Source organism: Lepidochelys kempii, chromosome 7, assembly GCF_965140265.1.
Source record: "Lepidochelys kempii isolate rLepKem1 chromosome 7, rLepKem1.hap2, whole genome shotgun sequence".
In the NCBI taxonomy this organism is placed as follows: domain Eukaryota; kingdom Metazoa; phylum Chordata; order Testudines; family Cheloniidae; genus Lepidochelys; species Lepidochelys kempii.
This window is the reverse complement of record NC_133262.1, coordinates 20,620,049-20,645,087: the sequence shown is the minus strand read 5'-3', so window position 1 is coordinate 20,645,087 and position 25,039 is coordinate 20,620,049. Positions and strand designations below refer to the sequence as shown.

Genomic DNA, 25,039 nt, shown 5'->3' with positions numbered 1-25,039 from the left:
GAGTATGAAGTTGTCCTTCCTATGTTCATTGAATTTCCCCCCCTCCCCCAAGTGTATGTTGGGATAGGTTAAACCAAAAGCTAGAGCCTCTGCTGGTGTAAATCGCTGTAGCTACATTGATTGAGTTGAGTTATACCTGCTGAGGATCTGACCCAAAGTATTTTTATCTGTTCAAAGAGAGAATGTACATGCTAAGCTCTGGTCATTACTGCATTGCTAAACTTATACCGTGGTTGACATTGGTGTAAAATACTCCAGTAGAAGTTTGGAAGTAGAGGTGCAGTAAAGTTATCCATTAATTTGTTTCCAAATTTAAGTATGGGGGTTGCCATTGGAGGGCCAACATTTACCAATATTATTTTACCTCAGGGTCTGAGCTTCCAAGAAAAAAGAGAGAAGTGATAGCAGTTGGCTTCTTCTATTGCCACCACTGTATTCATGTGGTTTTTATCTTTCTGAGGGACTTAGGGCTTGTCTACATGTGGGAGTTATTCCAGAATTAGAGTGTCCGCACTTGAAGTTATTCAAGAATAGTTATTGTGTTTTAAATTCACACCCTTCTTAATCCAAATTAACTTTTAAGTTTACACAATCCCTGTTTACACTGAAGACAGGAAAGGGGAATGGCATGAGGCAGGGTGGTTATCCAAAGTCATTTGTTGGAGTGAAGGCTTGTTGAGTCCCAACAGCTCCATTGTGTTTGTTGTTATGGTTTCCCTGCCATAACAGAGGGAGCCATCCACTACTTTTTTGGCTGCAAGGCTTGTGTCTCAGTGCAACTGTGTCTTGGGCATAGGGTGGAGGAAAGTGATTTGCAAAACCTATGAGACACTGCCTTAGGGGTTGCCCCAGATATGCATGTTAGCACTGAGTAGATGGGAAACAGAGATCCTACACAGAGATGCATGTGGCCATCAATGAGAACTTTAGGAAGTAATTTGAAAAGCCTTCTTACCTTGCTCCACGTAAAATGGCCTTGGAATGTTATTTTCACTCAGACAGTGTAATTTACTTGCTCTTAATACACATGCAGGCAAAATTTCTGTAACAATTCATATTAAAATTTGCTGTGGGATGACAGATGAGAAACGACCTATTTTTGTGGTATTATGTTCAGTATCTTGATGTACTTCAAAAAACTTCTTTAGTTCATACGTATTATTTGTTGGATATCATCTGCATGATGACGTATAAATCAAATGTATCTTAGTATCCTGATGGACTTTTTCCCTCTTTTTTATTTTAATTTAATTTAATTTAATTTTATTTTATTTTATTTTATGTATTTGTCTATTTATTTGCTTTCTCTTTTTTTTTTCTTTTTCTTCTTCTCCCTCTTCTCCCCCCCTCCAAAAACAGGAAGAGAAAATCCATTCAGGAGAGACTCTTCTTCATGTAAGTGTTATTTATGTTCATTTATGAAATTACAAAAGGATTATAAAAACGATTAGAATGTTCAAATACTGAACGCTTACCATCTGCTCATAGAAACCAACTGAATAAAGAGCATGTAAATATAAACTTCAGTTACACAATAACAATACTCAATACCTGTTATCTCAAATCTATATATGCAGTTCTATTGTGTATATCATGGTAGTACCTAGGCACCATCACAAAGTACTTTACAGATATTGGTAACTCCTGTGAAGTAGGTATGAAGTAACGTCTCACTTTATATATGAGGGGCAACGGATGCAGAGTGGTTGAGGGTCTCTACCAAAGCCCACTAACTTGATGGAAAAACTTCCATTGACTTCAGTGGGCTTTGGATCAAGCCCTAAGTGACTTGGCCAAGGTCAAAGAGGGAATCAATGTCAGAGTTCAGTTTAGAACTCAGGAGTCCTAGCTCCCAGTCCTATGCTAAAAATAAGCTTCTCTCTTTTGGATTCTTCTACAAAATCCAAGTTGTGTCTGTAAAGTTGTTTTTGTTTATTTGTTTATGTGTGTGGCCTCTTGTAGCATACAGATGTTTCAGGCCTTTTTTACAACCCATGGACCCTCTAAAATGAGATTAAATAACACCAGCCATCAGTGAATATTGTTGCAAATGTTTTGTGAATACATTTGCCTCCAGAATAAATGCTCAGTCTACATCAGGCTGATGAATCTTGTACAGGACTCTCCATAGAATACGTAAAGCTACACATCATGGAGTTCAACAGTTTTACACGTCGCCTAGCAACTTGATTTGCTTGCAGATCTCTGATTTTAAAACTTTGAGTAGTCAAGTAAATTCTGCTCCAGTATCTCTCTCTAATAAGTAAAGTCAAGAAAATCTTTCAAGAAGCAGCATAGATTAAGACCATTAATGCCTTAGTGCAAAATGAGCCTTAATGAGGAAAATGACTGCATTAATTGCAATGCAGAGGACCTGCTTTATATAACTTTGAAGCACGCACTAGGTCAAGTGGCGTGGCAAGCCATGAGCATTCACATCAATCTGACTTCTCATAAATCAACATTTTTTCAGAAAATAACATACGTCTCTGAATTACGGCACTAGATTAGACTCAGATAGAAACTCCTGGTTAATATGTAGCAAAATGCTGTGTGGTGACAAATGTTTTTTGTGTGTGTTATTGGGCTGGAATGTTAGTTCCGCTTTTAGATAAAAGGAGCTTGCGCAAAGCACCCTTGTAGACCATTATTTCCCTGTCTAGTACGATAGTTATGTAGTCAACTGTGTTCAGCTGTTTCTCTCTTATGCTACCCTTTATTTTGCATTTCAATAAGTGGAGGGCTTAGGTGTAGACAGAGACTTGAGCCTCTTTGAATCTAGCAAGACACAACTGCGTAGTCCATTGCTAGTCAAAAATCTATTGAAAACTCGCTATATTCTGGCTATATTTCTGGCAGAAATGTTATAAGAATTTTATTTTGTATCTTTGAATTATGAACATTCTTTTGGCTGGTTTTATGGAAATAGTTAGGGCAATCAATTAAGGATAAGCTTTTTCAAAGGAGAAGAGCATGTGTATATTAAATGAAAAAAAACCCCCACACCAGCAATTAAAAAGAATTGTCCTTTACACTGGGATGCTAAAACTGAGACTGAGGGTATCTTTGAAAAGCTACGGTACCATTTTTTAAAAGACAATAGGAATGGAAAAATTCCAGGAGTCATATTACTCACTTTTTTCAACATGGGACCCCTAATATAGAAAATTCAAGTCTCTTGAAAAGAGTTCAAAGGACACATTTCCCCCAGTTTTTTAAAGAGGAATCACCAGGGTAACAAAAACATCTTTAAAGGAAGAGGCTCCAAATAGAAAAAGAAACATAAAGACATGATGATACGGTGTCCCGACGTTGTACGCTAGAATCTGGAGCCCATTGGAATGCAGATTCAAAGATCTCCCTCTAGTGACTTTAATATCATAAAGCTGAATATCTGGATAATCTAGAGCCTTGTAACTGGAATATATTCCATAAAATGGATCAGTGATACAAAATTTATGGCCAAGAGGCCACATGCAGTACAACCTTCTACCACCTGCTGTGGCATTTCAGCAGCCAAAGGCAAGCTTTGAGCACCAGAGCCTCTCTCTCCTGGTTCTGTGCATGAAATATCATGACTCAGATTTGATGTCTGTAACCTGTCTCTATATGTGCCTCAGTGCCTTGGCTCCCTTTGGCTTCTTCAACAGTATGAATTTCCAAAAGAGAGTTTACTCCAGGGATGTGAATAACCAGCATATTGTCAAGTGTCGGAATTATGAAACTTCCAGGATAGAAACCTGTCTGTGCAGTGTGAATTTTCAGAAGGGTCTAAACTTCCGCGGATATGAATTCTAGATTGGGATTAACCCCATCGACTGTGAATGACCAAAATGAGGCCTCTTCGATAATGTTAAACTTTCAGAAGCTAATAATCCCCCCAGAATGTGAACTCTCAAGAGGAAATTAAACCCAGGGATTTCAAACTTCAGATGGTGGATCCCACTGATATGTCTGAATTCTCAGAGGTGCCTCGGACACGTGAAATATTTGCAGGGGCCACCTCCTGCCATTGTGACATTTTGAAAAAGGACTCCTGGTGACAGTAACCAGGCATTTGTATTATAATGATAATAAAGGGACCGTCTTGTGATTGTCACTTTGCGACAAATACTACCACAATTCATTACTTTCCATCAGTGCCTCACCCTATGGAGGAATCACCACTGCCCATCCACAGTGAGAAGGGGACAGAAGTCCCGACTGGTGAGTGCAGTTGGGATGGGATATTTGTAAAGGGTGGGGGCAATGATGCTACATGGATTTATATGCCTGGTGTGTGTGCACCCATTTGTCATTAAAAATTCTAGGACTTGTTACCAGTGCCCGCTTTTTTATATTTTTTAAGTGTTGTGTATTTTAGCATTCCTGAAAGGTGATATATTGGCATGATTGGTTCTCAACTGATCCACAGACAAGGTACAACATGAGCAGCAACCGTGTCAAGATTCCACTTCACATTGTCATACTAATGTCTCTGAACTCAGAGCTAGAAGGTTCACCTTTATGTGTTTAAAAAAAAAAAAAATCAGATTTCATGCCCTTTCAGCCTTTGGCCTCAATGCTGAAACTGCCCATAAGTCTGCTTATTGGGATGGTGGTTTGTGCAATGAGGACACTTGTTCTTCCAGAAATCCACAAAACTTATTTTACATAAGCCACAGGACAACCAACTGACCTGGGTTCGATTTTAACCAGATATATAGCAGCAGAGTGGGCCAGGTCCTGTAAGCATCATATATTATATACTTCTGTGTAGGAGCACCAGCCTTTCAGATAACCAAAGTAAATAGAACATGAAAAAAAAAAAAAGATTGCCTGGTGTATGCCTTTGGATTTTAAGAGCGCTATTGTCTACATCTTTTTCCCTAGCTTCTTATTTAACCTGTTCTTGAATTTGGGCAATGACTGTACCCAGACAACCTCCTTTGGGGTCTGTGTCATTGCTCTGGTGCAGCACTTTAAAGAACTTCTTCTTACTTTCCATCCAGAACTTTTCCTTACTTAATTTCAATCAACTGCTCCCTGTTCTACCATCTTTTGAGCCAGATTAATTATTTACCTTCACATATATTATTACCTTAAAGGTATTTATAGATGGCTCATGGCCCACATATTCTTCTCACTTCTAGACTATATTAATTTAGTTCCTTCAATCTCTCCATCCGTCCTTGGATCACTTTTATTGCCCTTATTTGTGTTTCCTTTAATTTTTCTATATCCGTTCTAATCTGTGGAGATCAGAACTGCACATGCTATTCCCACTATGGCTGTGCTAGGGCTGTGTTAACATGACACTGTTATCTCTTTAGCTTTCCATATGATCCTTTTATATATATACAGATCCAAAAATAGCATGGCATCTCCACCCCAGCAGCATCACACTGAGACTCTGTATTAATTTGCTGTCTGTGATCACCCTTAGATCTTGCTCAAATTCACAGCTAGCTACCCCTCAATTAATAGCTGTGCTATTTATTTCCTCTCCCTCAATACAGGAATTTACACTTGCTAGTACTGAATATCATCTCATTGCATGCAACCTACTTATTGCACTAGGGTTTGGTTTAAGACAGTATGATTATGTGTTCATTTTAATGCACCTAGATTTATCCTAACTTTCGTATTGTAGTTGTTATTGTTTTGTTATCTACAGTGCAAAGAAATAACTGAGATACGTAACATTTTATGTTTCAATACCCCTCCTGCAATTGTCCTCTGTATATTACTCCAAACTCTATTTCCAGCTCCGTCATTTTTATCTGCATCCCTGCCCTTCATTTGTTTTATACTAGTTTTAAAATATTAGTAAATAATGTAGAAACTGACAAGTTTAGCACTTTTCTTTTTCTTCATATTGTACCGTGTCTCTCTGTATAGTTAGTATATTGTCATTATATGGCTTATATGCATGGAAAGAGGTAGCCTTTCACATAGTGGAGATAATCTCTTTCTCATCCATGTTGGAGCTTTGCTCACGTAAGCAATTGGGTGACATCAGTCCACTCTTATAGAACTGCTTAATCTAACTCTCTCATATACATTGGCATTTTTATCAAGTCTCTTCCATTGCCCTGAGGGAGGCTGGACTGCTGGGATTGTGGCATGTGCACCAAGAATGAAATATAAAGTCTGGTGCATCATGAAAAATCAAACAAACAAACAAGTGTGAATGAAAGCTTTTTATTTAATGTTTGCTCACTGCTGTCATGGAGTGTATTTCCTAGACTGTGTACTGAACTCTGGTGTAGCTGTCAGACTACCCAGCTTGATCCAGGTTCAGATCAAACCAGATCAAAGGTGATCATTAAAAGTTTAAAATAAATGGCTGTATTATATACATAACACCTGGCAGCAAAGAGGAAACAAGTGGCAAAGGTGAACAATGGTGACAGAGATGGGTGTAAGCTGCTAAAAGGTTGGAATATGGAGTCTGAATAGCCAAAGAATTGGATCTGGGATTTTAATTTGGCTCATTGTATTCTGTAGAGATGGAAGTCAGCTGCAAAAATATGATCTGTGTCTGGGTCTGGATTCTGATTATAGTCTCCCTGATTTAGGTCTGAGCTATCCATTTGGGCCATTTCCTGAAAATAGAAGGGAGTCTTGTCTCAGGTTTAGGTAGGTCAAAAAGCACCAGTTAATAATTGATACACACACACACACACACACACACACACAATGTATATAGTGATACAACTGTGGAAGTAATTGATTGCAACAACTACTTAATTAAAACGAAAAGTAGTTTTGTGAAGTAATCTGATTATTTCCTGTTCTGGAAGGTAATTTGAATTACATGTTAAAGTTATCTTGTCTTGCCTCTCCCAAATATGAGTAGGGATGCCAAGTCACTTTGCAATTCACATATTTGATGCAAAAGACTTGCAAATGGAGTCAGTAATACTCCCAATGCAGTAGATCCATTTTTTCAAAAAGTAAATTTAACAATGCTGATTTTAATTAGTAAGTGAAAGGAACATATATCCAGCTAGTTTATTACAGTTGCTACATGAAAGCAACAGCTACAAATAATAATACACACTCATGAAATATCACACACGATAGATTCACCAATAAAAGAACCAACATGTGCTCATGACTGAAACACTACGTACTCCAGTGAAATACTGTATAAGTCCTCTGAGTTGAGGAATGGAAGGTTATAACAAAATAACATTTTCATCTCCTTGTGATGCGGTGAAGACGTTAAAAGAAAAGGAGTACTTGTGGCACCTTAGAGACTAACCAGTTTATTTGAGCATAAGCTTTCGTGAGCTACAGCTCATTTCATCGGATGCATCAGAAGACATTGGCATTTCTGCTGATAGCTCAATAAGACTTTTGAGTAAGAAGGATTCTGCTTGCTCTTGATTTGTTTTTGCACTTTTATGAAATACATTCCCATGCAAAGCTAGGGGAGCAAAATGTCAACAAACGTGTTAATAAATCAAGACTGTAGATGAAAAGGTAGAAAGTAGGAAGCATTATGCATAATAGTATAAGAGAAGATAAAGAATAATAATAAAAGAATACAGGGCAAAAATCTAGCAGTCTTTATTCAGGCAAAACTCCAGTTGGCTTACATGCTTGTGACAATTAACTGATTTAGTAGACTCGAGGTGAAAAAGTGAGCAGAACAGGTCATTTATTCATTTTTATTTATATTAAGGTCATGGCCAAAGGCCCCAATCACCAGTTGGGTCCTGTTATGCTAGGCACTGAAAAAACCCATAAGACAACACAGTCATTGGAGGCTTTACATTTCAAAAGGCAAAACCCGGGAATGAGGTATTTGTAATTGCAGTAGTTTAATTTAAGTCACACAGTGTTGAAGAACATCACTGAGGCAATAATTGTCACCCAAGGGATTGAGGAGCAATAGGGCTGTAGGAGAAGGTGTTTATTCATGTGATTCCATGGACTCCCTCCTAAACTCCCTACCTTCAGATAGCATTAATGTTGAGAAGGAAGCTGTCAAAATTCTATTCCAAAGAAACACACATGTAGGACCTGATTCTGAGCTTATTTACACTGTGATAACTCCTGACTGCAGGGTTGCTACTTTTGATTTACCTTTGTATAAATGAGATCAGAATCAGGCCCTTAATTTCCATAGACATGGGGCCCCGTTTTACTCTCCTTACTTAGGATCAATCCTGCTCCCCTTGAAATCAGTGGGAGTTTTGCAATAATGCTTAGTTGTTACTCAGGCAAAATCCCACTGGGCCATATCACTCCCCAGTGGTGCACTTGTAAATCTGATGATCACTGTTGACTTCAGTGAACTCCCTCCAAATTTACAATGGGGCAATTTAGGCTCTGTTTACCGGGGTTGAAGCCAAGTAGACACAGTTTAACATCCTTTCAGTTATTAGCTGGTTATGTTATAGACTTAGTCTAGGCTCTATTAAGAACCTACGAACGGCCGTACTAGGTCAGACCAATGGTCCATTTAACCCAGTACCCTGACTTCTGACAGTAGCTAGTGTCAGATGTTTCAGAGGGAATAAAGAGAACAGGGCAATTTCAAGTGATCCATCTCCTGTCATCCAGTCCCAGCTTCTGGCACTTGGAGGTTTAGGGATACCCAGAGCATGGGATTGCATCCCTGACCATCTTGGCTAATAGCCATTGATAGACCTGTCCTCCATTAACTTATTTCATTCTTTTTTAAACCCAGTTATTGTTTTGGCCTTGAACTCAGGGTTTTAGAGCAGGATTTGCTCTATGCTGCGTGCACTCTGCTGTTAAGCTCCTCCATTAATGATGAGTTCCTTCCTGAGGTGTCAATCTCTTCCTGTCCTAGGCGGACTGACTGAAAGACAGATGATCTGTCTTTTTCCCCTTAATATGACTGTGCTCCTCACAGGCAGGGCTGCTCTTCAGGCAGAATGAAGCACAGAGAGCACATCTTTGCCCTGACAGAAAGAGCATAATTTGCTCTGTGGAGTACCAGTTAGCTGTGTCCCTTCAGTAGGCTGGCTATTTTCTGAAGACAAGAGCAGAATGTTTGTCTGAACCTCTACTGGGAATGATCGCACATAAAGGGTCTGATTTTGCCAGGTGCTGAATGCCTTCTGTGAGGTGCTGAATAGTCTTTGCAGCCAAAAAGAGCTGATTGCTCTTTGCACCAGCCCAGATGTGCCTTGCAATACCTGCAGATAGCACTTACCAACTACGTGTTTTGACAAACTGGAAGTGGCTTGGATAGATTTCCCTGCAATGCAACATGTCTCGAGCATTCACAACACTTTCCAGCCACTAAAACCAGTACATCACCATTTGAAAATAATAGAAAATAATAATAAATAATAATGATGTGACTATTTCTGAATGCCCTATTGGGAACTGACAATTAAAAAAATCCCCAAACAATTAGTTGTTTAAAATCACTCCAAATACGTTACACAGTGAGTTATACCATCCAGAACTACCATGTATACCAGTTTACTGTGGCGCAGGGAATCAGTCACAGAACATATTGTGAAACACAGTAGTGATTATTTGGCACATGTTGTTATATTAAGCATTTTCTGTTTATTTAAAGGAACATGCTTTGTGCTTTCAAGATAAAATGAGTATAATCTAATATAGCTCTAATGGGGGCCATTGCTATTTTATATTCAACCCAGAGCTGTCATTGATCACTAGGATGACCAGATGTCCCGATTTTATAGGGACAGTCCCGATATTTGGGGCTTTGTCTTATATAGGTGCCTATTACGTCCCATACCCATCCCGATTTTTCACACTTGCTATCTGGTCACCCTGTTGATCACCCATATGATAATGCAATATCCTCTCTAAATTTTTCTTTCCAATTATTTGTTTCGAATGTGTGAAATATCAGAGCGTTTAAATTTGCTTTTCATACAGTGTTGTTGTTACTTACTTTAACCTTTGTCCCTCCTTTCCCTAAGCTCTCCTTCCTCCGCCTCTTATTTTAGGACCCAAACCAGTTTTACACCAGCGTAACTTCATTTTAGATCAGATTCCAATCTCACTTACACTAGCATAAAACAGCAGTTACTCTGCTGAGGTCATCTGAGATCAGAAGTGGGATCTTTATGCTAGAAATTTAAATTGTAAGCGGTTTGGGGCAGGGACCCTGGCTGACTTTTGGTGGCATTGAAATCAGTAGTCTTGCCATTAATTTCAGTGACACTGGGATTTCACCCGATGGCTCTTTAAATCTCTGTGAAGTGCCATGAGAAGATATTGTGGTATAAAGTGTTTAATAAATAATTATTTAATAATGATTATAACAGTTTGGGACATTTAAACGATAGATACCCTTTCAACTCCCGCCCCACCCCCCACTAACACTAAATGCCCATTTGATATTGGTACAATCTTAAATAATTTTGAAAAAGAGCCTCCAGGCATTTAGGATCTATATAGGCACTCACTACTCGTGCCACTATGCGATGCCTCCCGGCAGCAGATAGAGGTCACACAAGGTAGTTAGTGCTGCACAGAGCAGCTGCTTCTCAGCTCAGCTGTTTTTCAGTTCAGCAACTCCAAGCCACAGAGCCTTGGCTATGAAGAGAGGCTTCTCTGAGCTTCAGGAGATAGCAAATTTTCACCGGCCGAATGTGCTAACAGAACATTCCTTTTGTCGAAGTAACTTTATTTTAACCTGCCTCAGAGAGGTGCAAAACTACATGCAATTTCACTGGTCACTCCAGATAATTTTCAAAGGTATCCACTGCAAAGATGCTACCAAAAATCCCCAAACAATTATAAACAGTTAAACATAAGGAGATGCCTTTACTTGACTGTTTCTACTCCAATAGCCCGACTCCTTCCAGGTCTCTGTTTTATCTGGGGAAAGGGTGTTGTTTATATGGACCACTTATTTCCCATCAGGCCTTGTCAGAAGCTAAATCTACAGATATGGCTGCCATAATGGACTACATTTCCCAGCCTGCTCTGCTTCCCTGGATGTCAGAGAGAAAGGCTGGGTGGGACATGGGAGGATAGGATAGGCTTATACTCTAGGAAATAATTTAGCCCCATCTGTTCAGTTTTCTGAACTGTACCTTCATAAAGTGAAATTTACAGAGCCCCAGGTTGGGAAGATAAAAGCAATATACTGTACAACTAAAGCCATCAGCTGATATCTGTCAGAAATGATAGAAAAGATAAAGGATGGAGGAAAATGGTTGAGTTGCTATATTTTGTCTAGTCATACACAGAAACATGTTCACCCACAAAGACCAACAACAGGGCGACATGTGGACAGCTGAGGAGAGAGACACTGGTATTAGGCTGGCACTGTTGGTATTCTTTGCTCATATCAGAGTTGATCCTGTAGTCCTCACTCACACCAAGGTCGTTGAGGTCAAGGTGGCACTTTAGTGGGCTCTTTGAGTTTAAAGTGTAGGATCAGGTCCTTTTGTTTGCATGCAGAGCACCTACGCCACTTTCAGAGCGTGGCAAGCAGAAGTGATCTGCATGTTCAGTTTCCTTAGAGAAATTAAATGTTTGCTTTAGGCACTATCTGCTTTTCATATCTCTCGACACAAAACGAGCAGTGCAGCTTTCCTTATATGAAAGCTGTCAAAGCTGTGTGGCTACAAAGAACTGAAGATATACTTCTGGTTTAAAAATTAATCAAAGTCATGTGATATTTTGGAGAACTAGATGTTTCATGGGATTGGTAGTGAGATAGGAAGACTTTCACCTCCAGCTCATTAGTTTAAATCAGGTCAGCAGTGACCAAAATTACTTTCTGTTGGAGGCTATTCAGAGGCCCTGTATAAAATGGAGGCACACGAGTGGTGCGGGGAAATGCAGGGGAAGTGGACACTGAACTGGGCTGGCCCATCCTTAACCATTCAGTACATAAACAAGGCACTTCAGTCTCCAGGCTGTCAGGACTGCACCCTTCACAAGATGCATGGAAAAATAAACAGAAAGAAAACATCATATGATCTTCATGATTTTGCTTCTTTTATGATGTTTGACAATCAAGAGCAGAGCAAACTGTGCCACCAGCTTATGCAGCCAGTTTATCACTTCTTCTTTTGGCATATCCTCTGTATACCAGTAACCACTGTTAGATTTCATTTCCTATGCAAATCTTGATAAAGTTTAAAGCTTCTGTTCAGCTGCTTTCTTGAACTAAATAAACAACGTTCCCCTTCCCCGCTTTCCAAACCGAATGAAAATCTCTTATTGTTCAAGGGCTATGAACTAAGATTGTCTTATAAAGTGCCTTAGAAACATTCTTACCTCAGTAAGAGAACCAAAGATTCTTATCATAGCAGCACTGGCCTGCGTCATTTTAAAAGTTGACAACTAATTTGTCTCACTGACTCATATTTCTGTGAACTATAGGCCCCACTGCAGACAAGAAATCGAAACAAAACCCAAAGTAACTCATTCTCATCATTAGAGCCCAGGGCTCAAATTACGCTCAGTGGAACCACATTCACAGTGCAGTTGGACTCTGGTGTGTTCTTCTACTGTGGCCACAGCTAACATGGCTCAGCTCATGCACACAGCAACAGGTTTTCCTGCACAATCTGGTGTCAGTTCTGTTGGTCAAGTCCAACCTGCTGTGCTGCACAGCCATTTGGTATTAGTGCATTCTGGGCAAATTTTGGTGCATAGGTACCATATTGGTGGTGCAGAAGGGTGCGGCTGGGGCCAAGGCATGGATTTTTGTGAACAATGCATTTTGGGATGTCCTCCCTCCCACACCGAGATCAGGGCTTTAGGAGGACTAGTTTGCCCAGTACACCGACATAATTAAGACATGATTAACCTACACAATGGAGTCACTATGTTAGAAACCACTTACAATCTGATGTTTATGTTATAAAAGTCCTCATAAGCAGGGTTAGAATAAGTCCTCAAATACTATCTAAAATAGGGATCTCAAACTCAAATCACCACGAGGGCCACATGAGGACTAGTACCTTGGCCTGAGGGCCGCATCACTGACACCTTTTCATACAAAGATACAAAAGCCCCCAACTCTGCCCCTGGCCCTGGCCCCACTCCACCCCTTCCATAAGGCCCTGCCCCTGCCCCGCTTCTTCCCACCCTTCTCCACCCCCATTCCAACCCCTTCCCCAAAGTCGCTGCCCTAACTTTGCCCCCTCCCTGCCCCTATTCCAACCCCTTCCCCAAATCCCAGCCCCGGCCCCGCCTCTTATCTGCCTCCTCCCCTGAGCGTGCCGCGTTCCACTCCTCCCCCACCCCCCGGAAAGTCCTAAGCACCACCACATAGCTGTTTGGCAGCGGGAAGAGCTGGGAGGTAGGCAGAGGAGCGGGGACACTCAGGGAGGCGGAGGTGGGGGATAAGGGGAGCTATGGTGGGCTGCAGGAAATAACTCTGGGGGCTGCTTGCAGCCCGTGGGCCACGTGTTTGAGACCCCTGATCTAAAACTTAGATGGATACATAAGGTCAATAAATAATGTAGAAATACAGTCCCATCCAGGTAGTTAGGATCTCATCCATGCTACAGCCTGGTCATAAAATTGGTCAAAATCTGTGAAATGACTTTTTGTATGAGATATTGAAGCATTGCAACAGCGCTCCTCTGCTTACCACTGGGTATATTACAAGGAAATTTGAATGCTTCTGACATTTCCTTTTTTTATCTTCTTTGCATAGTGTCACATATTACTTATGGATAGCAATAGCCAAAAAAAACCCCAAACCCTGAATAATATTTAAAAACCGAAAGTTTGTTTTTCCCCAGAGAGAGAAGGTGGGTGAGGTAATATCTTTTATTGAACCAACTTCTGTTTCCACCAAACATGTATTCTGATGTATTTATTTGAAGTATAGGTGCCAATTCCGTGGCTGCTCTGGGACTGGAGCACCCACGGGGAAAAAATGGTGGTTGCTGAGCACCCACCAGCAGCATCCTATCAGCCCCCCTCTCCTTCCCCCAGCGCCTCCTGCCTGTCGGTGGGCCCTGCCAATCATCACCTCCCCATGCCTCCCGCTTGCCGCAATCAGCTGTTTCGCGGCATGCAGGAGGCTCTGTGGAGGGAAGGGGAGAGCGAGGACATGGCACTCAGGGGAGGGGGTGGAATGGGGTGGGAAGAGGCGGGGTGGGGACTTGGGGGAAGGCGAGGAGTGGGGGCTGAGCCTGGGGCAGAATCGGAGATTGAGCACCCCCGCCGGCACATTGGAAAGTTGGCGCCTGTGGTTTGAAGTGAGTATTTGGAAAACATATGAAAAAATGTGACCAACCTTTGAGACTAGCCCATGAGTAAACGATATGGGTAAATGTAGTGACGAACTGAGAATTTGTTGCTAAAGCAAAGCATGTTAGGGGAATATGAAATTATTCCCAAGGGGAAAAAAAGCTAAAAATAATATATTTGTACATCTCTTTGTATGCTTGCTTCATCCAATGCCTACTTTATTTTTATTTTATGCATTTGAGATCTACTCAGTATAAAATTATAGCACCAAATGAAAGACTGATGACTAATGATTCCATGTATTATTTATGTGATTAATAACGTATTGAATCTATCCTATGCATGCACCGGGCATTATATATATATATATATATATATATATATATATATATATATATATATAATGCCCGGTGCATGCATAGGATAGATTCAATACGTTATTAATCACATACAAAAAGTCAATAGATACTATACAAAATATTGCAAATATTCAAGTTCATAAGCTCTCTTTTTTTTGAGAGGTTACATTACATGATCAAGTAAATTTCTTCATAGTCCATACGGTCTAAGTGTTTGCTGATGGTTTTTCAGAGGTTATAGAAAAGGTTAATTAAAAGGGTTAATGCTCAGGCACACTAATGAACTGTAACTTCATTATATAACAGCCCCCTAGAAGCAAAAAACCCAAACCAAACCAAAATTAAAACACTTGCTAGGTTTAGTAGGAAGGTGAATTATTATTTAGTGCAAACAAATCAGTCAAAGGGGAAAAAAAGAGATTTTAAGGAACAAGACTTGAAGGGTCCTCTTAACCATACCAACAACATTTGGCAATGCATCCGTTGTGCCATGTAAATTGCATGCACACATAAATTTTGTGGGCACAGTCAAGTCACTGTTCTTAAAAATTAGGGACATTAGGAGGTATGTAGTAATAATGTATTGCACTTTCAAACCTGGAAAACGGGTACATCAGAAGCAGTATAGCAGGGAAAGCAGCAGGAACATGGTGCTCATTCTAGCTTGTTGACAATCACTAGGCTTTTAGCTAACACACCCAGGGGGTATTAAATTAGGTCAGTAGTTGGCTTGATGTGAACAAAAACTACTTTTTAACTGGACATTCCCACTACACAGTTTACGAGTACTATATACAAAGAGCATAATAGCTGTAATCAGTTCTTCCTACCTCTGCAAACTACCCACCACCATTGCATTACTCCTCTCCCCTATATGGGATCTTCACCTGTGGTGGAAGCACCACAAGAAGTCCTGCTGATGAACTCACCTGTACCTGGATCTGTGGTGCGACAAGCCTATTGGCACGAGAAGACAGTGGCTGAGATTTAGGCTTGTTGGCATGCAAGGATTATTGGCCGTAGCTGTGTGATGCAGAGGAGTAGCAGTCACCCTATGCAGGGATGCTCTGTACCCCATCTGTACCATTGGGAGGGTCTCCACAGCTCCTAGCTGGGGTTGGGGGTAGAGAGAGGTGGGTAGGGGAGAGGCTGGTAGGCCAATGTTCTATGATCTGCAGGGTGTGACCCAAAACAGCCCTGTGTTCACACCCTCCCCACTATTATAATAATCTTTGTACAAAATGTGCCTCGTGAGGTATCACCTGGAAACTAGTAAGTCACTGGTCAATAATATTATGCTGAAATGTAGATAGCAACATTATATGTAAAGTTATGAATTCCCCCATGTGATGTTATTAGCACGGGTTCAAAACCAGACTGCCCTGCTGAGGCAATAGTTGTTAAACTATTGGTTAAACAAAAGAATGTGTGTTTACCTCAATTTACATACAAGTAGTAAACAGGCCCATCAAGGCAGCAGGGGGAGGAGATGTCAGGAAACAGAAGGATTTGCATTTCAGCAAACACAAGTGGGGGACAAAAGAGCATGGAGCTTTCTTCACCACCAGACTCTGTCGCCTTCCTCACAGCTTGAATGAACTTTACTTTGAGGGGTATCCTTTGGAAGAATCCACTTCAAAGATTCACTGGACTATAAAAGAAAGGCACAGAGAACCCCAAGTTAGTTCTTTCACCTAAGAAGACAAAGGCACCAGCATCTTTGGGCCTCTGGAAGAGATCCTGACCGAGGAGAGGGCCAGTAACCGTCTTGCTGGAAGACTGTGGGTGAGAAAGGGCATCTTGAACAAAGCCTTGAACTAAAACTTGCTAGATTTAAGTGTTAGACTTTTAGATGCATGTTTTCACTTTTATTCACTTGTAACCATTTCTAACTTTCTCTCTTATTCTTGAGCTCACTTAAAATCCTGTCTTCATTTGTTAACCAGCTTGTTTTACTGTTAATCTAAACCAGCAACGCTGTGTTTGTGCCAAAGTGAATATCAGCTCCAGTTAATGTGGCAAACTGGTGGGTGTTGTTTCCTTAAAGGAGATTACGGATTTTATTATTCCTCAGAATGTTGCAGGAGAGGGGTGGACAAATCCGAGCACATGGCTCTGGGGAAGTTCAGGACTGGGGATGTGTTGGGGTTACCTGCTAACATTAACCAAGTCTGGTAAAGACAAAAGTGTGTCTGTGATAACTGCTGGCAGGCGGTTGGATTCATAGCTGTTGAATCAAAAGCTACAGCATACAGAACAGAAAGAGCATGCTGGCTGTAGGTCGTATCCATTACTGCTCCCCAGTGCCTGTACTAGTGGCTGTGGTTCAACTGAACAGGCCTCCTGGTGCAAGACTCCCTCTCCATCCCTGCAATAGTTTCACATGGACCTTTTATTTCAGCCCTACGGTCTAGGGGGTCTAATACTTCTCCCATTGAAATAAATGGAAGTTTGCATTGACTTCAATAGGAGCTGGATTGGTTTCCAGCTTCCCCCTCATCTGCCCACATGGGAAACGCTACAGAACTCTCACTCCCCTGAGTCAATGGTATCAAAATACCTTCCTCCCTTTCCCCAAGTCCCATATAAAAAGGTGACCTCTGACTGCTGAGTATTTTGTTTCTTTAGGCTTCATGATTTGTTTTGAGCAGAACAACACTGCATTAATATACAACCCATTGTATTTTCTTTGTAAACACAGAGTAGCTGTGTGTCTCCCTCCCCACTTTTATCCTCCCATTAGAAAGGCCAAGAGCAGTGGGTTTTTTATTTTCCCCTACTCAACTAATTGTCTGAGGTTCAGTGGTGATCGATTTATTGGTTCAAATAAAGAAGTATAACAGAAAATTCAGAGTATTATATGATTGCAGATTTTCTTTTGCAGTGAGTGTTTCATAACAGCTCTGAGCTGAGACACAGTGCCCATTTACAGCACTTGACAAATATGAACACAAGGACCACATAGAAAAGACATCTGGAAAGCAATAGATGCCTTTTGTCCAGGATACAATTGATTAAAAAGAAATTGAAACAAGTCCATGGCTTTCCTTTTGTAACCTACCCCAGCTAAATAAAGGAGTATCTGTTGCTCCTGGAATTTTCTGCAGCAATTTTTCCAGATGTCAGCCTTCGAAGGAGGAGAAAAGGAGTATACCCGCAAAAGAAACAGGCAAAAAGAGAAATGAGAGGAGATATGATTTGAAATGGGAGGGAGAAGAGTGACGGAGAAGAGGGAAAAGAAAGGGAGGATGGATAGATGAATAAATAGACACACACAGAGAGAAAAGAAATCAAGAAAAGAAGATTGAAAAAGGACAGAAGTGAGAAAGAAGAGGAGAATGTGAGGGAGACGATAAGAAGGAAAGTTTGTAGAGACCCTTTAAAGAATATTAGAGAGGCAATACATTAAATAAATGGAGGGTTGATATTTTTCAGAGAATATCGGGGGTATTTTGTCTGATGAAACAAAAAAGGGTTGGGATAGGAGTTAAGGACAATAAATGGAGTCAGGCATTCTCTGGATATTGCTACAGGCCTCCAGGGTAGCAGGTAAAGAAGTGGATCAGTATTTCCCCCTTCAGATAAGAAAGACCTGTAAAAAAGCCAGAACTTTTATCTGGAATTATATGTTTTACTCATCTATTGAGTAGGCTAACCACTCTGATATTCTAAGGTGGGAAAGTGACAGACTTCAAAAGTTGCATGGTTTAGAGCTCTGAGCTCCTAGGAAATGAGCCAAATGTAATAAAGATTTTATTTGGGGCCTGATTCTGCTCTTATTGAAATCAGAGTTTTTTCCCCGTTGCCCTCAGGTGCAGCAGGAGTTGTGAGCTGGGAATCACAGTGCTATTAATATTGAAATGCTCATGTATATAATGATATGAAAATTAAAGGTGGCACAAGCACGCTTACAGTCTAGGGATGGCTGATTTTGTGAAAATATGAAATGGAGATGGAAATTTAACTTGTTTCACAAATGTACAGAGATCAAATAGAAGTTATGATAAAGCCTAAACTGGCAAAGGGCAATCTGCTTAAGTAGGAGTATAAAATGAATTATAACGTGATAAACAGAAGGCTTTAAACAGTCTTGTAAAAAGGAACATTACCCAACAGAGAAAACACAACCTGAAGGAAGTTACCATTAGGGAAGCCTCCAAAACAGCAACAAAATCCGCTCCTGAACATCAGCCTGCAGAGAATATTCCAACCCTCAGTAAAAACCACGGGTCAGATTCTGCAGTCATTCTTTAGGCAGAGTTCCCAGTGTTTTTATAGCATGTTGGGGGGGGCCTCAGAAAGAAAAAGAGAACCCCTGCTATATTGTATTGTTTTCCTTTATGTGGGGTGGGAGAGTGAATCATTATTCTAATGACAGAGTTAGCAGTTATGTAACTACACCAGAGATGATGTACTGTGTGGAGCTACCTGGTATTAGCTGTGGGCATTCTCTGCCTAAGGCTGATCTCTTTTGGAGTTCTCCGCTGAGGGCCAAGAGCTAACCAGTAGTAGGAGAGCAGCAACTGAGTCTGTGTTAATCAGACAGTGAGATATTCTGAGTGAGGCATTTCATGCACCTGCCTGACAGGTGGGAGTGGGGCTGATGTATGTGGAGTCTGGAGTTGTGCTGCAGATAAAAAAAGGAGCTATTAGGCCAATTATGTAGCGTGTGTGGAGCATGTAATGATTATGCTGGGAGCCAAAGAGAGAAAAATGCAAAGGGCCACATTTAGCTACTGTATTATATTCTCCTACATTATACCAGCATAAATCCAGATTAACTACATTGGCTTCAGTGGAGTTAATTGAGTTCACACCAGTGTAAATGAGAACAGAATTAGCCCAGCAAAAGTTGGATTTTTTCCCCTTTTTTCCATCCACGTTCTACATATTTGGCTGCAGGCTTGGCTGCGGTTCTTTGTTTATCCATCTAAACTTTAGCAGGTCAAGCCAAGTCTTCCTGGAGATAGCCAAGGCTCCATAGAGGGAGCTGCTCTGGAAGGCAGACATGTGTCTTCTGGAAGGCAGACATGTGCCTTGGAGTTGAATCACTCATGTTGGACTTCACGCTTTTATAAGTAGTTTCTTACAGTTTTTCCCTTGGGGGAATTAGAGGGACTTGGATCTCAGAAAGTGTCCCACTATGTGATTCTGTAAAAAATAATCTATCATTCTCTTGTTCTGACCTGAGAAGTGAGCAGCTCCATCAGGCTATTTGTTTGTTATCCCTTAAGAACCTCACCCAGTGGAACATAACTGAAGGAAATGAAACTCCAGCCCCATTAATGATACAGACAATGCCTTTCACTCAACAAACTCAGCTTTCTTGACTTTTCCTTGCCAAACAGAATGGCCTCTGCCCCTCCCCTTACAGACTCTGTTGGCACTTCCGGTAACTGGGAGTGGCTGTGTAGCCACCAGTAGTTGGCAGCTAATGGGATAAAGTCCCACAGTCCCTGAATGTAACATATGACATGGGCTAGAATTGTAGTCACAAGTAGCAGCTTAGTGTTAATTCCTATGGCACTGATGGACAGTACGTGCCTGCCAGCCATAAACAGACACTGTATCTTAATGGACAATAGAGACCTTGCCAACACTAGATGAATAGGTTCATAGCAAAAAATGAAATGTTACAATGAGGGAAATAAAAGATCTCGAGCTGTGCATTGCACAGCTATCAGGTAAGCAATGTACTGTGTTTCACTGTGCAGCTGGTTAAATGCTATAAAGGCCTTATAATTAGTTTCAAATCCTGCTGTCTTTGCTCTGTGAAATTCTTATTGATGGACTTAAAAAACTGAGTGTAGAGCTTGTCACTGCAAGATAGCAGAAGAGCCAAGATCCATCATCACATTCCAAGTAATTTTGGATCAGAAAATAAAACTCAAGACTTACATTTTCAAAAATGAGACACCCAAAAGGAGTGGACAAGTAGAGCACCCCAAATAAGCGTGCCCTTTTGAAAATGTAGTGTCATGTGTTACGAAATAAGAATTCCAAAAGACAGCAATTAGCACTTAGCCTGTAAGCCATTAACTCTAACTACAGGACGGTCAACCATCTCAGAGATAGATAAAATTTATAGAACGCAGCATGCAAAAAATTGGTTAGGTTTGCAAATTCTAAATGAAATTAACTTGAACTGTGATTGAAATAAACCAACAGCCAGTAAGATTAGATTAGATTAGATTAGCAAAGTCACTAAAAATGAAATAAAATAAGAGCTCCATAGAGGAACAGAAGCATTATCTCTTTGCAGATCATTGATCTGTTTAGTTAGGTATCTTGTCTCTAAAAGTGGCCACTTCCTGATGCTTCAGAGGAAGGTACCAAAAAACAAAACCTACCCCCCCAAAAAAGAAACCATTATGGTCAATGATTATTAAGGCTGGGAATCTGTCATGGATATCATGGAAGTCATGGATTCCGTGACTTTTCAGGACCTCCATGACTTCTACAGCTGTCAGGTGCAACTGAACCTGGAGCCGCCCTGCCAGCAGCGGCTGTGGCAGTCCTGGGCTTTTCCTGTACCGCTGAGCACCAGTGGGTGCCCCAGAGGCCCCAGCACCAGCAGGCACCCTGGAGCCCACCCTCGAGCACCACCAGGTGCCCTGGAGCCCCCCCAGCACCAATAGGCACCCCAGAACCGCCCCCCCAGTACCAGCAGGTGCCTTAGAGCCCCCCACCATAGCACCAGCGGGCACCCCAGAGCTCCCGCTCCAGAGCAGCAGCCCCCCAGAACACCCAAGATTTAGTCGGGTATATAGTACAAGTCATGCACAGGTCATGGGGCTGTGAATTTTTGTTTATTGCCTGTGATCTGTCCATGACTTTTACTAAAAATACCCGTGACTAAATCTTAGCCTTAATGATTATCCAGCATCTTGTTATTCTCTTTCTCCTTCCCCAAGCTCCCCCTACTGTTCACTAGTATGTATATAATAACATACCTTTCTCCTAATGCAAGAGAATACCATAGTGATTAGTACTGCTAAAACAAATGGTTTGTTTTTTTAGCTGTCAGAGCAGTAGGGAGTTGTTGCAGAGGACCATCTTATAAGAACACTGGCCTTTCAAATGTTTAAGGCACTGGGGTGTGACTGGCCCAGGTTTGACTGGCTCAGACATACATGGTGTATGGAAAGGTTTTCATCTCTAAAGGTACACTGATGCATGAATCTCAGAATCATGTTCCAATTAAAAACTTCTTGTAGAGCTAATGTCAACCCAAACTTCTAAATCTGTTTACCGATCAGAAAGCAGCAAGCAAGTACTAGGTTGACGGCTATCAAATGGGATAATCTGAAGCATGATTTTTATTACTGTGCACACATTATAACATGTACCAAGCAACCCATAAATTTGCTGGGTTTTTTGGGTCTGATGAAAATATTTATTTTCAGCATCATAAAACAGTCTAAATGTAACAAGCCAGAGTCAGCTGAGGTAATTTGAGTTGCATGCAGAAGAAATTTGACCTAATGTCTGAATTTGGGTTTACCAGTTACTTGCTAACCATTTTGATGAATGCATAGTTTCAAATAGTCTAGCTGTAAAAAACAAAAACAAAAACCATGTTGTTATTCCTAAACTGGTTTAGTTAAGAACTGCTGGATAAAAAAGGCACTTGTATGTAAAATTATGTCACGTTTTATTATTTTCACATGAAGAAAAGGAGGACTTGTGGCACCTTAGAGACTAACCAATTTATTTGAGCATAAGCTTTCGTGGGCTACAGCTCACTTCATCGGATGCAATGAGCTGTAGCTCACGAAAGCTCATGCTCAAATAAATTGGTTAGTCTCTCAGGTGCCACAAGTACTCCTTTTCTTTTTGCGAATACAGACTAACACGGCTATTACTCTGAAACCTATTTTCACATGGCAGTTAATCATTTTCCCTCTATTAAATTAGCTGGCCCCTGTGGTAGAATTTGCTTTTGGTTTTGCATCAGGGTCAGTCATGCCCTCAGATTTTTAATTAACTAACAAACCATCACACTAGGAAAATGTGTAATTTTATAGGTACATATAAGAAGTTAACTGAATATAAAAGTTTATTTGCTTTTACTGATGCCAAGTGAAAGCAGTTTCATTGTGAAACACTGCCGGAACCCTGGGGTAACAGTAGCTGGGAGCCCCAGGGCCCTTTAAATCACCGCCGGAGCCCTGGGGTAACGGTAGCTGGGAGCCCCAGGGCCCTTTAAATCACCGCCGGAGCCCTGGGGTAGCGGTAGCTGGGAGCCCCAGGGCCCTTTAAATCACCGCCGGAGACCTGGGGTAACGGTAGCTGGGAGCCCCAGGGCCCTTTAAGTCACCGCCGGAGCCCTGGGGTAACGGTAGCTGGGAGCCCCAGGGCCCTTTAAGTCACCGCCAGAGCCCTGGGGTAACGGTAGCTGGGAGCCCCAGGGCCCTTTAAGTCACCGCCGGAGCCCTGGGGTAATGGCAGCTGGGAGCCCCAGGGCCCTTTAAGTCACCGCCGGACCCTGGGGTAGCGGTAGCTGGGAGCCCCAGGGCCCTTTAAATCACCGCCGGAGCCCTGGGGTAACAGTAGCTGGGAGCCCCAGGGCCCTTTAAATCACTGCCTGGAGCCCTCGGGTACTGGCACTGGCCAGGAACCCAGGGCTCTGGTGGCGATTTAAAGGGCCCGGGGCTCCAGCCACTGGCGTAGCAGCGGTAGCAGTGGTTGGGAGCCCCGAGTCCTTTAAATCACTGCCAGAGCCCCGGGGTAGCGGCGGCCGGGAGCCCTGGGGCTCTGGTGACGATTTAAAGGGCCAGGGGCTCCAGCTGCTGCCAGGAGCCCCGGGCCCTTTTAAACTGTCGGGCCCCGGGGAAGCTGCCCCTTTTGGCCCACCCGTCAGCAGCCCTGCCGGTACGGTTGGCTGTGTACTGGCTTTTACTGGTACGCCATACTGGACTGTACTGGCTTACTTTCACCTCTAAGTGTTGGATCAAGCACAGGAAGTATTTGCATCGTATTCTGACAAGGTCCTGCAAAGGTAGAGACTTCTGTGTACTTTTTGAGGCCTATCTGTATCCTGGTCACTAAAGGAAACATGTGCGTTAGTAATGGGTGACCTTTAAGGGAACTTAGTTTGGTAAACAAGTTTTGTACGGTTGGAGTTCTCCCAATAATGTCTGTTTAATAAATTCATGCCACTTTTTTCTCTTTAGAAACCAGAAACATGGCAACAAAGGAGAAGCTTCAGTGTTTGAAAGATTTCCACAAGGACATCCTCAAACCTTCCCCTGGCAAGAGCCCTGGGACACGCCCTGAGGACGAGGCAGAGGGGAAGCCACCTCAACGGGAGAAGTGGGCGAGTAAGATTGACTTTCTGCTGTCCGTGGCTGGTGGATTTATTGGTTTAGGCAATGTCTGGCGGTTTCCGTATCTCTGCTATAAAAATGGCGGAGGTGAGTATTTTTCTCTCTCTCTAATTTCTTCTCATTCACCTATACATTCGTCCCACCATCCATCCTTCCAATACTGTAGCATCGGAGTGCCTCCCACATATTTAAAATTGAAATAACCATAACAATCTCTTTTCTCTTTCCCAAGCTGTAGGGGAAATTGCTTGATTATTTCATAGTTAATGTCCAAGCTCTGTTATGAAAATACTCAACAACCTTGAATTTTACTATTATTACAGTTGAACTTCACTTTTAACTTAAAAATAAATATATACATTAATTATATGGATTAATATTCTCAGTGTAAATGTAGAATAACTCCAATTAATGGCGCTACTCCAAATGTATAGTGGTGCAGCTAAGACAAGACTTGAACTGAACACTTCTTTTGGGTTTTAAAGTAAAAATACTGCTTTAGCTAAAATGAAATGAAAGTATATCTAATCCTCATCATCTTTATAGATGTTTTCTTTAAAAAGGAATGAAAATGACCTTTCACTTTGGTTTGTAACCATTCTATTTTTAATCTTTGAACAGGAGCAATAATCCCAGAAAAGTAAAATTGTTATGTGTGTACACAAGGGTATCAACTTTGTTTCTTTGTTATATATATCTACTGCAGCATGTGTATTATTCTTCATTTTGAATTCTCTTAATCTCTTTTGTACATTGTGTTTTCTGTACAGGTGCATTTCTTATACCTTATTTCATTTTCCTGTTTGGGGGAGGTCTTCCTGTGTTTTTCCTGGAGGTGGCGCTAGGACAGTATACCTCTGAAGGAGGAATTACATGCTGGGAAAAGATCTGCCCTATTTTCACTGGTTAGTTATTTTCCTGCCATATCACGACACAAGACATAGTTAATGAATGTAATGACATGTTAGCGCTAGTTGGAATTTTTCAAAACAGCTGTGCTAGATGCGCTGATGGTATTGTTAATGTTATTAATGGGTAATTTCCATTTTGGCAACCAGTCCTGCAAAGTGCAGAATGCCTTTGACTCCCATTGTTATAACACCCAGGCCCCGGTTCATCAAAGCCCTGAAACACGTGCCTCACATTGATACTGTGGGGTTTATGCATAAATTGAACTGC

The 25,039-nt window shown here is 41.5% G+C and overlaps 1 protein-coding gene across 3 annotated transcripts in view; it reads left to right on the top strand.

Annotated features, from left to right (window-relative positions):
* The window catches only part of SLC6A6 (solute carrier family 6 member 6), a 73,583-nt gene that overhangs the window by 5,551 nt on the left and 42,993 nt on the right, over positions 1 to 25,039 (top strand). The window contains exons 2-5 of one of the 3 annotated variants that reach the window (XM_073351299.1): positions 1,360 to 1,395; positions 4,141 to 4,206; positions 23,708 to 23,947; positions 24,631 to 24,765. In XM_073351299.1, coding sequence (XP_073207400.1) covers positions 4,152 to 4,206; positions 23,708 to 23,947; positions 24,631 to 24,765 — 430 coding nt within the window. In that variant the 5' untranslated portion in view covers positions 1,360 to 1,395; positions 4,141 to 4,151. The remainder of the gene's footprint in view (positions 1 to 1,359; positions 1,396 to 4,140; positions 4,207 to 23,707; positions 23,948 to 24,630; positions 24,766 to 25,039) is intronic. The other 2 variants (XM_073351300.1, XM_073351301.1) reach the window with 2 other exon arrangements.